Raw genomic sequence first — 16,988 nt, forward strand, 5'->3', positions numbered from 1 at the left:
ATTAACAGCAGCAAAACTGTCATTCCGACATTAAAAAAAAAAAAGGTGTCGGTCAAAATTCCAGGGAGACTGGAATTGTTTTTGTCATATTCCCCCTCCTTTCCACCTATTGCAAAAATGCACAGGAGGTTTTTCATTTTTTATCTCCTTTTTAAAGGGCACCGAAGTTCCCTTGAATCTCACGAAGCCCTGGCCCTCTTATCTTCCATTTATAGCCTGTCTCAGAATGACATCCCCCTCGAGTAGCAGGCTGTCCAATCCAGCTGCAAGTGTCAAGATTGTATTAGGCACTAAGTGAAATATATATATATATATGCCCTCGTGGTGCTTAACGCTCTGGGTCTCCCTCCAAGTCATTGGGCTGGAGTCATCCTGACCACTCACTGCTCCTCACACCCAGGAATCTCTCCAAGGCTTTTGGGGTGGGATCTCTCTCTCTCTTTTTTTTTATTTAAAAAAGAAAAGGAAAGAAAATGGCACCAAAGAAAGACGTTAAGAAACCAGCTGCGCCCGCAGCTGCTCCGGCTCCTGCACCAGCCCCTGCCCCAGCGCCAGCGCCAGCACCACCTAAGGAACCAGCAATTGATCTCTCCAGCATCAAGGTAAACAGATTGGGCAGTCACTGAAAAGCATCCTCCATCAAAGAGCAAAGGGAATTACAGAAGCCCAAATTCTCATATCTGGGAGATACTTATTTATTGCTTGCGATCATTAAGGGAACTGATTTAGCAGAGAAAAGACGCTTCTTCCCTCTCTTTTGCAGGAACACACACACAAACACACACACACACTAAGCTACAACAAAATCTTTAAATTCTTTGTATTGTCTTATTTATTTCCCTTTCCCTGTTTATTGTGAGCCACCCGGAGTCCTTCGGGAGTGGGCGGCATACAAAACTAATAAACACACAATAAACACACACACAGAAAATACCGTATTTCAGTAGCTTTATCTTAAGTGTACAGAAACATGATCTTAGTAGCCAATTACAGTACTTTTTTTTTAAACAAATAATTGATATTTAAACCATTTCAATTTGGCCTTTGGTTTACACTCTTCTTGGTTAAATTTGCATGAGCCTCTTTGGTGGAATAAAACCCATGTTACCAAGAAAATTCACCGGCTTTTTTAATCAATAAAATTAAATCTAAGGGATGTTTATTCTTCCTAAAATTCATCCAGAACTCATTTTATATACACTAAGGAGCCACTTATTCATTATTTCTGGACGTATTTAATGTTTTCCCCTAAGAAAAATAGCAACTCAATTCAATACTTTTCATAGTTAAATTGGAAGAAACGTGGATGCTCATCATTGACTGGGATATACAGTGAAATGTTTCAGTGACTACAATTTTTGTTCCTTTGTTCACAATTTGCATCTTGCTTTGAAGTGGTTAACTAATATTTCTGTGGGCTTTCTTTGTTTTCAAAGTTAGCATGAAGTACCTTTGGGATTTTGCATAGGGAAATAAATCTTTATACAGCATAATTATTATCTGATGTATCACAGTCGAGCATGTCTTGCAACACTGGAGAAGCAAGGAGGTCTGACTTTGGAATGGAGCCAGAGGGAGAGATTCCTTGAGTGGCCCTAAGTCCAAAGTCATTCTCCACCGCCTGGCATTTTGATTTTATCAGACTCCAATTTAGGACACTCTACCTAAGAAATCTTACCTAATATGGAAACCTGTAGATTAGGAAATAATGGAAAGGGGAAGAAGAATTTTCTTAGGTTCTCATATGAACCCTTCTATCTGTCTAATAAATTCTAGCACATTTAAATGGATAGTTATGCTTTATAATTACATTCCTATATGTTTACTTGAAAATAAGCATTAATAGATGTCGTGATTAAAATTGCAATCTTAAATGCAAATTAATTTCCCCAAAAAGGTTTTCAGATGTAATGATTTATAGTTTAGTAAAGAAACTCATACTAGAGCCACTGGATATTTTAAAAAGGGAAACACTAAAATTGAAAAAAAAAATACAACTGGCCCAACTAAGGCAATTTTTCTTTATTTACAATTGAATTAGCTCTTGCATACTGGATTATGAAGAAGAATGCAGACTTGATCTCTTGCAAAAGTAATTTACATTCGTTTAATAGCTGTATGTGTTAATGCATTAGAATGAAATAGTATTTTCAATTCTAGTGACTCTGGCTAATTTAGCTTTACACAAATATCACTAATAGTATATTTATCATCTGAAAAATAGAATGCTATAATTTCAGTCATGCTGCACCCAAACAGATCTTTTTCTGTTAGATTGGACAGTGTGTTTCTACTTCAGGTAATTTTTTCTAGGGGCATGGGTGAATTCACAGTGACGGGAACAAGAAAGACTTAACTTCTACCAAATTACATTGCATGAGAATGCACACATACTTACAAAAAGCACATTCTTATCTATGTTGAGGGAGGGCTGAATCAAAACAAACTATGCAAACATTTATACAATGTGGTATTTGTATATTGTTTCAACTGCTGGAAGTATTTTGTGCACATTCTCTCAGGAGTATGACAACTCTAAATGAGTAATTGCTATTACCTTTCTCTTTTATATATACAAAGAAGAATGTTGCTGAGGCAGGAAGAAAATTACTTACCTAAAATCATCCCTTTTCCAAACAAAAGTCCGTATAATCCACATTTCCAATCCCATTGACAAAACACAAAGCCTATATGGACACTCTTCTTCTTAAAGAGTCAAGCTAAAATATCTAAATATATCTAAATAGCTTCTAATAAAACTAGATGTGAAAAAAAATATGGATTTTTTTCATTTACAGATAAAATGAATTCATACCATAGTTCTTTGGAAACAATTCAATGTGGTTTCCAACATATCCTGCTCGTGTATCACAGCCCAAAGTATTTCTCCATATTTTTTTAAATTTAAGTAGCTCATATCCTACCCTCACAATACCTCTATAGTTAGTTGAGTACTCTTATCCCTGAAACTGAAGCTTCAATCTACCCACTGGGCCAAGGTCACCTCCTGAGATTATTGCAATGCCAACGATTAAATCTGAGGACTGCTTTCAAATCCAGGAACCATCTCAAACGAATAAAATGCTTGTCACTTTCATTACTTACATTACTCAGAGCATTGCTACAAGTGAAGGGTTTGGCTGAGGTTAAATCAGATGAGGACAATTTTAGGGACCTTTCCATTCAGACTGAAGGTGGTCAGGCTAAAGCCACCATCTCATTCTCACAGAGCGTAGTTTTGACAGCTGAGAATACAGCTTTTGCTAGAGGTTCACGCTTGATAGGATGGATCTAGCTGAACCTTTACACTATTTTATTCTGCTTCTGCACCTTTCCTTTGGGTAAGTGATCCTCGTGTTTCTGAGATATTTCATTTAAATGTAAAGAAAACATTATATTGGTAATATTTGCACAGCACGATAGTGTGTACTTACTAAGAGAAGGGTATGCAGTCTCTAAACTGAGCAGTGGGTTGGACTAGAGCAGTGGTCCCCAACCCCCGGTCCGCGGACCGGTGCCGGGCCATGGAGTACCTGGCACCGGGCCGCGCAGCGGCCGGGGGCCATGCAACGGCCGACTCTTCACTCATGCAGCGCCGTCGCCGGAGGGGGGGAGCTGCGCGGAAGCACAGGAGCAAGTGAGGCGAGGAGGAAGAATCCCCCGCTACTACACCACCTCCGCCCCCTCCCCGAGTCAGCCGTCCCCTCAGTGAACGCCTCCACCTCTTTCGCCTTTCTCGCCTCAGTCGGCTCGCCTGGAAGCGAGGCGAGGAGGGGGCGGACCATGCGCTGGAAGCGGAGCCCTTGGAGGCCCTGGCGGCTTCCCCGGTGGTCGTTGCTGGCCGCTCTCTTCTTTTTCTCGCTGTCCTCCTTGGCTCAGTCGTCTCCGAGTTGCCCAGGGAGGGGTGGCGCGCCCGGGACGGAGACGGCGCTTCCCCGCCCGGCCTTGGCTTGTGAGAAGGAACGGCGGGAGAGGTAGAGAGAGAGAGAGAGAGAACGTCGGGCAGCCGAGGGCGGGGGGTGGAAAAGCGGCGGTCTTGCCCACCCCTTCCCTGCCTCCCGCCCGCTCCAGTTGCCGCAGCCAGGGGTGGGGGCTCGGTGCCTGAAGTCTCTTGCCTCTCTTCCAAAATTTCACCAACGGGCATCGGTGAAGCGCGCTCTTTCTCTTCCTCACAAAACACATTTCCTTTCCCCCCACGCGTAGTTATTGGCGATATGGACTCTTGGACTCGTACCCAGCCAGATCAGTATCAAACATTTCCCTGACCTCAGCAGAAGCTAGGTTTTTTCTTCTCCTTTCTCTCCTTAATACTGTATTCTTTTTACATTGCTATCCTCTGGCTTATTTAATTTTGCCCTTGCTCTTTTTATCTTTGACCTTGATTAATTCAGCTGTTTATTCCTTAAAATCTACATACAAAATGGAAGGTGGGATATGATTCAGGTGTTGAATTGGAAAGGTGGATTTAAAACAACGCCCCCCCCCACCCCTGCGCGCGCTCAGCGGGCCACGGTAAAATTATCAAAGGCTGACTGGTCCGCGGCGATAAAAAGGTTGGGGACCACTGGACTAGAGGATCTTCAAGGTCCCTTCCAACTGTTATTCTGTTTTTCTCCAAGCTTGTTTCTTTTATTTCTGTTATTCTGTATTCTGTTCTGTATTCTACTTACAGAAGTTATGAGTTCTACATTTTTGGTGGTTTTCCTATACATTGCGAGGGTTGGGTTAGCTGCTCCTTGTGGTCCCTGCCAACTTTACAGCTTATTGATTTTCTGAACTGCAAATAAATAGTTAATGTTATTTCACTAGAAATTTTAATTATTCATTTCTAAAAAAATATATTTTTCTTAGAAAATACATGAGCAAAATTATTAATTTCAGCTCACATTTTTAAAAGAATGAAGGCGATAAACAGACAGGATAAAATGTTATGTGAGCAGAAGAAAATGTTTCAAATTGTTTAATTTTTATACAGAATACATAATACCTTCTTATGTTTTATTTTAATTTCCATCAACAGACATTTTGTTGCTTGCAAAGTTTTTTTTTCTGAATGTTTTTTTTTTATAGTACCACTTGCTGAATAAAATTGAAGGCTATTTCATATTGCACATTTTGCTGATCTTAAACATCAGGAAAGTTTAATTATATGTCTATGGAGATGCTTTCAAAGGTACCCCACAGTGGTGGTAATGAATACATCCAAAAATCAAGCAGACCTGAGATGCAGCTCAGTGCAGCATCTTTCCTTGTTATTTTTCAAACATGACATAGATCAATTCTCTTTAAAAGATACAGATAAGAAGTTAGGACCACCAGATCAGGGCTTCCAAAATTCACACGTCAGCAGAGGGATACACCTTTTGGGGTCAACCGGTAGATACCGATGAGTTCTCTGAACAGGAATCTTTCCTGGTTCTGTTTAAGCATGAGCCTTGCTCGGGTTCATGTGGAGGAGCTAAATCAAGAACCTTCGACATGTAAGACGTAGGTTCTGTCCTGAAAATAGCCTTTCATTTCATCTTAGAAACCTTGGAGCAATTCTGCAGAATGTAGCAATAGAGTTTGTGGGGAATGGCTTTGGCAGGGAGCTGGGAGAAAAGGCTATATATATATACACTATACTATACTATACTATACTATACTATACTATACTATTCTATTCTATTCTATCTATCTATCTATCTATCTATCTATCTATCTATCTATCTATCTATCTATGCCTCTATCTATCTATATCTACATCTATATCTATCTATCTATGCCTCTATCTATCTATATCTACATCTATATCTATCTATCGATCTAATCTATCTATCTAATCTATCTATCTATATCTATATCTATCTATATCTATATCTATCCCTCTATATCTATCTATCTATCTATCTATCTCTATCTATCTAATCTATCTATCTGTATCTATATCTATCTATCTATCTATCTATCTATCTATATCTATATCTATATCTATCTATCTATATCTATCTAATCTATCGATCGATCGATCGATAGATAGATAGATAGATAGATAGATAGATAGTATTCCTCAACTTAAGACAGATCACTTAGTGACCATTCAAATGAGCCGAGGTGGCGCAGTGGTTAAATGCAGCACTGCAGGCTACTTCAGCTGACTGCAGTTCTGCAGTTCGGCTATTCAAATCTCACCGGCTCAGGGTTGACTCAGCCTTCCATCCTTCCAAGGTAAAATGAGGACCCAGATTGTTGTTGGGGGCGATATGCTGACTCTGTAAACCGCTTAGAGAGGGCTGAAAGCCCTATGAAGCGGTATATAAGTCTACTGCTATTGCTATAAAATTACAATGGACCTTCCCAAGGGTACATACAACCTTGATTCAAAGTTTTGATAGCTGCCACAGATAGTCACATGGTAGCATTTTGGGTGCTTGGCAACTGGCCCACATTTATCACCATTGCAGCCTTCCTTAGTCATGCCACTGCACGTTACCAACAATTATTTCCAATTTCAGACAAAAAATACCATTGGGTACAATGTGTTGATTTAATGACTGCCATGTCTGCTTAATGACCATGCACAAAAGGTTACGAAATTCCATTCCATTTCCATTTCCATTTATTGAATTTATAGGCTGCCCAATCCCGGAGGACTCCGGGCAGCTTACAGGAATAAGAAATATTAAAAAGGATTAAAACAAATAAGACACAACAAATTAAAAGAAACCCAACATGCACCCAGTCTAAGCGGGGCTGGACCTCAATCAAGAAGTCAACAGCCCCAGGCCTACTGGAATAGCCAGGTTTTAATAGCTTTTCGGAAGGCCATGAGAGTGGGTAGGGTCCGGATCTCTGGGGGTAGCTCATTCCATAGGGCCGGAGTGGCAACAGAGAAGGCCCTACTCCGAGGCGTCACCAGACGGCATTGTCCAGCTGATGGTACCTGGAGAAGGCCCATCCTGTGCGATCTTATCGGTCTTAGGGAGGTATACGGCAGAAGACGGTCTCGTAGATATCCAGGTCCTAGGCCATGTAGGAAATCAGTTGCAATTATGCAGTGGCCCTCTTAACAACTTATAATTCTGGGCTTAGTTATGATTGTAAGTCAAGGGCTACCAATATTCCTGGTTTTTCAGATTGTATTCCTTTCCCAACTCTAACATTGGTGAAATACAGGTAGTCGTTGACTTACAACCATAATTGAGTCCAGCATTACTGTCATAAGTCATGCTGGTCATTAAGCACGGTATATATGTCTGTTCCTGATTTTATGACCTTTTCTGCAGTGGTCATTAAGCAAATGCCAGAGTCGTACAGCAAAAACCATGGTCGTTGAGCAAACATCATAATTATTAAGCAAACCCATTGTCTGCAATGGGCATTTTCTGCCGGAAACTGAAGAAAACACTGGTTTCCAGCAAAAAAAACACTGTAAATTGCAGTCACATTTAGGATGCTGCAAACAGCTTAAATGTGATTCAGTTACTGAGTGCCCCAAATGCAATCCTGTTCCCAGCCATTGGATCTTCGAATTCAGGGCATACGAAGCCCCGAGGAGGCCCATTGTCACTTGGAATGGAACCAAGTGACGGGTCATAAGTAGAAGAGTAATCATTTGGGATAAGGGAGAGAAGCATCGGTTCCACCACAAATCCGCAAAGCCCTTATCCGCGGAGACATAAGCGCGAAGACTAATTCGCGCCGTTTGAAGCGCTAAGGAAAAACGCGACCCTACCGCGATGACATAATCGCGGAGGGCAAATCCGCGCATTCCCAAGCAGTCAGTACCCTAAACCTAACCCTAAACCCTAAACCTAAACCTAACCCTAAAACAAACCCCTAAACCTAATCCTAAATGTAACCCTAAACCTAAACCTAAACCTAACCCTAAAACAAACCCCTAAACCTAATCCTAAATGTAACCCTAAACCTAAACCTAAACCTAACCCTAAAACAAACCCCTAAACCTAATCCTAACCCTTACCTTAATTGAAATCGGCTTTCTGCAGCGGCGCCGTTTTAAAGCGCCCTTCTGTTGTCGCGCTGTTGTCGCGGCGGTGATGACGTGCGGTGATGACGTCGCGGCTTTAGCGACGCAATTTTATCACCGCTCTTTTGACCGGCGCGGTTTTGTCGTGCCACGGAAGCATCACAGAACCTCAATGTTTGAAAACTCCTGGACTAAATGACAATAAACAAATTCCTGCTTAATATGCATTCAATGAAAGCCAGTTTGATGTAGTGTCTAGAAAAGAGGAGGCATGAATTGTAGTTCTGCCTTAGCTACCGCTGAACTGCAGATAACAGTCAGCTGAAGTGGCCTGCAGTATTGCACCCTAACCACTGCACCACCTCGGCTCTTAATAAACGGCCTTTGGTTTGACGTTATCAACATATACAGATATTTCACTGGAGAAGCAACATAGAAGATAGGGTGACGTTGAATAACTTGAGTAGGTAATATTACAAGGTCCTCAAAATCGTAAAGCATAATAGAATATGGCAGTACTGATATAATTAAAAATCAGACTGTAGGATCATAGGAGCCAGGCCTTCTAATGTTTGATATTGTATCCTGCTCCTCATTAAATGCATCACACACACACACTAACACACACAAGCAAAAAAGCATCTTCATAGCAATCATATAATATTAAGACCATGACCCATAAAGGGAAACTCATATTTGACCACTGAATGAATATAAATAATTAAATAGTTGATTTTAGGAGCCATCTTTTCCTGAACTTTGCCTTCTCTTCTCCAACCCTAAAAACGGGGGACCAAAGACAAATCGACATCAATTCAGAAAGAATTTTTAATATATCCAGGTTGCTATAAGGGTAACCGATGTGAGACTAATAACGGGCAACAATTCCTGTTGAACCTACGAATTGCTTGATAGTTTTGAAAGATATTCAAAAGTAAATCAACCCTAAGTTATAGATACTTCACTTGGGAGTTGAGGTATGCTTTGCTAACAGGCCCAGCGGGATAGATTGAAAGTTCAGATTTCACCATTCAGTTCAGCTGTGAACTTCGCAGATCCCTTTGAGCAAACTATTGTATGTCACTCAATTTCCTTGGTGGGATTAAACAGGATGCAAATGCCCTCATATCAAAAGTCTTAGAAGATCAGAATTCTTTATCCCTGGCAGCACCTAAAAACTGTGGTCTATATTTCCTATTTTGAATCTGAGGGTCCTTTTGGGGATAGTTTTCAATGCAATGAGACCATGAAGTAGCCTTTGAAAAATTGGTGATTCAAATTAGCTTTGAAAATGGATTGCTTTACAGGAAATAATGTGATTATTGCATATGTCTACATATGTTTATGTATATGTATGTATACATTTAGCAACAGCAATAGCACTTAGTCTTATATACCACTTTATAGTGCTTTACAGTCCTCTCTAAGTAATTTACAAAGTCAGCATATTGCTCCACACAATCTGGGTCCTCATTTTATCAACCTCGGAAGGATGGAAGGCTGAGTCAATCTTGAGTCACTCAGAACCAAACTCCTGGATGTGGGCAGAGTTAGCCTGCAATATTGCATTCTAACCAATGTGCCACCACATACATTTAGACTCTTAATAAGCAATTTACTTGGGAAAGAACTTGAGTCTTGTGCATCAAGGTTCCCTCCCATCTGCTACTGTAAATACAGTGAAGAGAAGCATGGCCCTTCTGCTTTAAAACAATGGATTCCTTTTTATGAATTTTGGAAGTCCTGATCTGATGATGATTAATTTGTTCCTAAAGCATAATAGAATATGGCAGTACTGATATAATTAAAAATCAGACTGTAGGAGCATAGGAGCCAGGCCTTCTAATGTTTGATATTGTATCCTGCTCCTCATTAAATGCATCACACACACACACTAACACACACAAGCAAAAAAGCATCTTCATAGCAATCATATAATATTAAGACCATGACCCATAAAGGGAAACTCATATTTGACCACTGAATGAATATAAATAATTAAATAGTTGATTTTAGGAGCCATCTTTTCCTGAACTTTGCCTTCTCTTCTCCAACCCTAAAAACGGGGGACCAAAGACAAATCAACATCAATTCAGAAAGAATTTTTAATATATCCAGGTTGCTGTAAGGGTAACCGATGTGAGACTAATAACGGGCAACAATTCCTGTTGAACCTACGAATTGCTTGATAGTATAGATACTTCACTTGGGAATTGAGGTATGCTTTGCTAACAGGCCCAGCGGGATAGATTGAAAGTTCAGATTTCACCATTCAGTTCAGCTGTGAACTTCGCAGATCCCTTTGAGCAAACTATTGTATGTCACTCAATTTCCCTGGTGGGATAAAACAGGATGCAAATGCCCTTGCATCAAAAGTCTTAGAAGATCAGAATTCTTTATCCCTGGCAGCGCCTAAAACTGTGGTCTGTATTTGCTATTTTGAATCTGAGGGTCCTTTTGGGGATAGTTTTCAATGCAATGAGACCATGAAGTAGCCTTTGAAAAATTGGTGGTTCAAATTAGCTTTGAAAATGGATTGCTTTACAGGAAATAATGTGATTATTGCATATGTCTATGTATGTTTATGTATATGTATGTCTACATTTAGCAACAGCAATAGCACTTAGTCTTATATACCACTTTATAGTGCTTTACAGTCCTCTCTAAGTAATTTACAAAGTCAGCATATTGCCCCACACAATCTGGATCCTCATTTTACCAACCTCGGAAGGATGGAAGGCTGAGTCAATCTTGAGTCACTCAGAACCAAGCTCCTGGATGTGGGCAGAGTTAGCCTGCAATATTGCATTCTAACCAATGCGCCACCACATACATTTAGACTCTGTCTATAAGCATCTGTTACTTTGCAAATTTTCAAGCAAGAATCACCAGTAAGAACATAGAACATACAAGTCCCCCCCCCTCTCCCCAAAATAGGTACATAATAGATTTAAAAAAATCCAACAGGATATCAGCACCGCAACCTTTCTCAAGGTCTGGGAGAATAGACAGGTTTTCAGTGATATTTTTTTTTGAACTTCATCAGGACTAAGCCATATCAACCACCGTTAGATGCTGTTCCAGAAAGCAGGTATAATAACATAGAAAGTACACTTTCTAAGCCCTGATAGATGAGATTACTGTGGGTTATTGTGTTAGATCCCTTGGAACATATGTCTAAAATTACTATGAGATCTATTTTTAAAGTAAGCATGCCATGCATAGATGAACACCATAAAACAAAGAAGTTATCATTTAGGGCATTTTTCTCCCTGAACATGTTAGATAAAATAACATCAATGCGAGAGCCCACAATTAAATCTCTAAATCAGCTGTTCCAATCTTGCAGCCTCCACATATATTGGCCTACCTCCCAAAGACCGATAAGGTCACACAGATTGGGCCTCCTCCGGGTGCCATCGGCCGGTCAATGTCAGCTGGTGACCCCCCCCCCCCGGGGGAGGGCCTTCTCTGTTGCTGCCCCGGCCCTATGGAACGATCTCCCCGTAGAGATCCGGACCCTCACTACTCTTCCGGCCTTCCGTAAAGCTACTAAGACCTGGCTGTTCTGGCAGGCCTGGGGCTGTTGATCAGCATCCAGCCCCATTTTAAGTGGTATGTATGTTGTGTAATTTTTAATTTTTGTGTAATAGAGCCGAGGTGGCACAGTGGTTAAATACAGCACTGCAGGCTACTTCAGCTGACTGCAGTTCTGCAGTTCGGCTGTTCAAATCTCACCGGCTCAAGGTTGACTCAGCCTTCCATCCTTCCGAGGTGGGTGAAATGAGGACCCAGACTGTGGGGGCGATATATGCTGACTCTGTAAACCGCTTAGAGAGAGCTGAAAGCCCTATAAAGCAGTATATAAGTCTAACTGCTATTGCTATTGCTAATAACTGTATTTCTATTTTTAATTTTTATATTCCCTGCTTGTCTGTAAGCCGCCCAGAGTCCCCCTGGGAGTGGGCGGCATACAAATGCTAATAAACTTCCAAACTACAATTCATTAACTTCAGCTAACGGTGGTTGGGCTGCAGAATATGGACATTATAGTCTAATATCAGAAAGCACTGGGCAGCAGAAGGCTGTTCTTGATGAATGTTAGCAGCACGTAAGTACCTCCACAATTTTAAGTGATCTTCTCTAAACTCATGTCCGTCATAGAAACTGGCGCAACTTGGTTAGGAAAGACTCTCTTAAAGCAAACACCGCATTAGCTTTTGCACGATATTTGATTAACGGTCTGGGTTGAAGCAGAATAATATTTATGCATGTGATTGTACCAATGGATCTTTGCTTACTTTGATCATTTTATTAACTTCTGCATTTATGACTCAGTCAGGTCCTTGCTGAAGGAATAGCAAATGGCATCAGGAGAGAAGGTAAGGAAATAAATTGCACTGACAAACAATTCATAGTAGCGAAGAAGAAGAGGAGAAAGGTTAGTCTAACAACAAAATATTATTTCAGGTCCTGAAAACCCGATCTTGCTAAAATATATGAGAAGATACTCAAGTAACTAGAAGAGAGCCTTCCAGAATATGTATAGTAATATATAAGTTTTGATTCTCTGTATTGATTTGATTAATATTTGAATTATTAATTCGTACAGCACTAACACCATAAAATTGCAACATCATTATCAAATATAATTTCATATAATTTTGGTTGCATTGTACTTTTGTAGTTATCTGACAAAAAAAAGAATGGAAAGAAACTGAAGCTTCTGAGTAGCATTTGAGGCTAATCCAAGACTGGTGAAATCTGAGGATTCAGTAACACCTCTTTAGAACTCAAGTCTGATCACAAATTTTAAATAAGCTGTGTGGATTACACGCAGTGGTCTCCAACCTTGGCAACTTTAAGACCTGTGGACTTCAACTCCCAGAGTTCCTCAGCCAGCTGGCTGAGGAACTCTGGGAGTTGAAGTCCACAAGTCTTAAAGTTGCCAAGGTTGGAGACCACTGAAGTTCAGAAGGTAACAAATTTTTCTCTCAAGATGATAATGACAATATGTTTGCGTCTCTGATGCTTGACCCTGAGGTCTCTCAGAGCCCAAGTTGATGTAGACATGTGGAATCCTTTTGTACGCAGCATTAGATGGCTATTAGTTTAAGTTCTATTAGTTTAAGTTCTGTTTCACTGGTATACAACTATTGCCAGTAAGTAGAACATTCTAGATTTTATTTTTACTGTGCTCCTTGACTGTAGGCTGAGCTACTAAAAACATACAAACCATTGGAAGGTAAAACATTTGCATGCATTCCACCAGTATGGATGGCTAGTTGTAGTAAATGTACTATAGGTATTCACAGTGGTAGGGGGTCACTCCCCAAAATTATTTTGTGTACAGGGCTTTTTTATATTGCGAGACCGGTACCTACATAAAAACCCATGTTATATTTTTGTGATATTAGCAAATCCACTACGATCAAGTCTCCATTTTCAGTGGCAACTATGTGAATGTTCAAGTGAGGAAGTTTTGGTCAGAAAAAAAAGGTGGATCTTTCTCTTACCTTTTGCAAAACTTGCCCAGCTCTTAGCAGCCCAAAACAGGGCAGCAATAATTTGCATCTTTGCAAAATAAAAACCAGTCTTTTGTAGAAATTGTATTAGATGCTGGTGCCTCTGTTGCTAACCTTAGAAATAAGGGCATACTTAACAGTGGACTTTAGATATGTTTCTAGGTGGAATTTCTGGCTTTATAACTGAATATTGGACAAAAGTATTGTTATTTTAAGTGGCACGAAGCGCTAGCAATTGTATCAACGCCTCAAAATTGATAGCCATCATATCATGGTTTTCCTCATCCTCTTTATAGACTAGAAAGGACTCTATTAGTTTGGGTAATTCATGTATTATGGAAATCTGGGCAGTATAGTTAATGCATGGTTCTATATGTAAACGAATCTTGCCAACTAGTATACCATGCAAATGCAACTGCCATTAGAAACAAATATAGCAACCATAAATAGGAAGTTAGGTTTAGGTTTAGGTTTATTTATATGCCGCCCTATTCCCAACGGGACTCAGGGCGGCTCACAAACCCAAGAGGGGAAGGGAAACAGAAAAAACTACAAATACGAGCATTAAAATAACCAACAGACACACAATCAAGAGGGGAAGGGAACTCATCAACCCCAGGCCTGCCGACACAGCCGGGGAGTTCGGGGAGTTCATTCCAGAGGGCCGGAGCTGCCACAGAGAAGGCCCTCCCCCGGGTAGTAGCCAGATGGCATTGGCTGGTAGATGGAACCCGGAGGAGGCCGATCCTGTGTGATCTAATGGGTCTTTGGGAGGTAATTGGCAGCAGGCGGTCTCTCAAGTTAGCATAGTTGACTATTCATTTATTGCCTAATAAGCAATTTACTTGGGAAAGAACCTGAGTCTTGTGCCTCAAGGTTCCCTCCCATCTGCTACTGTAAATACAGTGAAGAGAAGCATGGCCCTTCTGCTTTAAAACAATGGATTCCTTTTTATGAATTTAGAAGTCCTGATCTGATGATGATTAATTTGTTCCTAAAGAGTTATCTCTTCAATCATATTCTCCAACAAGCACTCGCTTGTCCCTCAAAAGTGGACCTCCAGGCAGCAAGATCTGCCTGCAACCAGCTGTTACGGCCAGCAGAGGTCAACATGGTCTCCTTCAAAGGCAACTCAGCCAATATTCTCTGCAGCTTTTCCGCATTAGCCATGGTGGCATCAGCCATAGAGTGAGGGTGGGGGGGGAGAGGAGTGATGAGTCAAAGCCAACATCATGCCTTCCAATCTGCTGAGACTGAGTCACAGGGAGAGACGCTTTTTACAACAGTGACCTCGTTATGGAGGGTTCTTTCTTCAGAACCACCCTGTGCAATCATAGCATTGCAAAACAAAAGAAGTCCAGTTGTCTCTTGAAAAAAATCACTTGTGGTACAAGCACGAATTGGATGGCTGAGAATCTCCATAGACCAGTGTTTCTCAACCTTGGCCACTTGAAGATGTCTGGACTTCAACTCCCAGAATTTGATTTCACTGGGGAAACAACATAGAAGATAGAGTGACGTTTAATAACTTGAGTAGGTAATATTACAAGGTCCTCAAAATCTTAAAGCATAATAGAATATGGCAGTACTGATATAATTAAAAATCAGACTGTAGGAGCATAGGAGCCAGGCCTTCTAATGTTTGATATTGTATCCTGCTCCTCATTAAATGCATCACACATACACACATACACACACACACACTAACACACACAAGCAAAAAAGCATCTTCATAGCAATCATATAATATTAAGACCATGACTCATAAAGAGAAACTCATATTTGACCACTGAATGAATATAAATAATTAAATAGTTGATTTTAGGAGCCATCTTTTCCTGAACTTTGCCTTCTCTTCTCCAACCCCCGTTTTTAGGGTTGGAGAAGAGAAGGCAAAGTTCAGGAAAAGATGGCTCCTAAAATCAACTATTTAATTATTTATATATACAAATCGACATTAATTCAGAAAGAATTTTTAATATATCCAGGTTGCTATAAGGGTAACCGATGTGAGACTAATAACGGGCAACAATTCCTGTTGAACCTACGAATTGCTTGGTAGTTTTGAGTTGAAGTCCAGACATCTTCAAGTGGCCAAGGTTGAGAAACACTGCCATAGACCATTTCAATAGCATTCAATCCAAAGTCTTTCCTTCCTTCCTTCCTTCCTTCCTTCCTTCCTTCCTTCCTTCCTTCCTTCCTTCTTTCTTTCTTTCTTTCTTTCTTTCTTTCTTTCACATAGTGGAGATCATCTCCTGTGACCCAACAAGTAAAAAACTTGGTAAACTGTTATTTGCTTGGCGCAGAATTGCTCCCCACCCATTCATTAATAGCAATTTTTTTTTTGCTGAATTCATTAACTCGTGATAGAATAAAAATGAGAACTGAAATATAAAATGGGTTCGCCAGAATAGGGACGAACATTCCATTCTTCTTCCATAAATGTGACATTTTATGATTATGTCACTGTGCATTAGGCCTTTTTGGTTTATTTTAAAACAGTTTCTGTTTAACGTTCTGTTAGCTTTGTTACTGTGACAACCAAAAATGATTTTGTAAAAAAATTTAATGAATCTATTTAAGGTAAGGTTTATTTTTTTTCTCAATCCATTCTTAGCAAGGTTTTAAATTATTATTAATATTTTAATATTAATCAATGGAACATTAGTGAAAATTGCTTTCTTTAATGCTTGATCTGCCTCTCCATGTTTAAGTACTAGACATACAAGCTATTAATTGATAGCTTCTTAAAATTTTCAAGACTGAGAAAAGCAATGTAAGTAAATTGTTAGAAAGGAAATGTTCTGCTTCTAGTTCCTATCCCTGATTTCCTTCTGGCAGAATACCTGGAGCCATCAAAATACCAAATCCCATGTGGCAGAATCTGCAAGGGAAGTGTGGCAAGTAGTCGAGTGGACTTATCTTATTTTGAAATACAATATTTATACTGAAAGACACTCCGCTTAGAAAATCAGACTTGACAATCTTTGTTGCTGTTTCTGTTTATCTTTGTACTTTTACTTTAAATTATACCTGATAGTTCCAAATGTTTGCATGACATGTGTCAGATTTAGGAAATGAAGCAATTCAGACTCCTAATGATGAGCTTGGAAAATCATCAAAAGTGTGTTTAGTTTTCATGGGAAGGATTGAAGTTTGGAGGTTCAATAATTCTCAATGAATCCTCATCAGTGTTAGAAAAATAGATAGACTTGGTTAGAAAAACTAATAATTAGTTTTTAAAGAGTCTTTGCCTGTTTAAAAGTTTAATTTTTCACCTTTGGGATTAGGAAGATAGATCTGTCAATCACCTAACATATTCCTCCCAGGACTATCTTGGAGAATTCAAAGTGTGAGGGATGCTGCAGATACAATTCCTACCTTTCACTAAATTTGTCCTCTTGAAGTGTCATTATGCTCTTGGTTTGATTTGAGTTTCTTCATCAAGAACCTGTTTCATTTTGTGGAACTCCAAAGCTTGCCAAATTGAAGGC

The 16,988-nt window shown here is 40.0% G+C and overlaps 1 protein-coding gene across 1 annotated transcript in view; it reads left to right on the forward strand.

Moving 5' to 3' along the window:
- The first annotated feature begins 473 nt into the window (after positions 1–473).
- The window catches only part of MYL1 (myosin light chain 1), a 34,482-nt gene continuing 17,967 nt past the window's right edge, over positions 474–16,988 (forward strand). The window contains exon 1 of the mRNA XM_032223018.1: positions 474–602. Within this exon, the coding sequence (XP_032078909.1) occupies positions 474–602 (129 nt within the window). The remainder of the gene's footprint in view (positions 603–16,988) is intronic.

The sequence above is a fragment of the Thamnophis elegans genome, chromosome 1 (assembly GCF_009769535.1).
Source record: "Thamnophis elegans isolate rThaEle1 chromosome 1, rThaEle1.pri, whole genome shotgun sequence".
NCBI classification, from domain to species: Eukaryota; Metazoa; Chordata; class Lepidosauria; order Squamata; family Colubridae; genus Thamnophis; species Thamnophis elegans.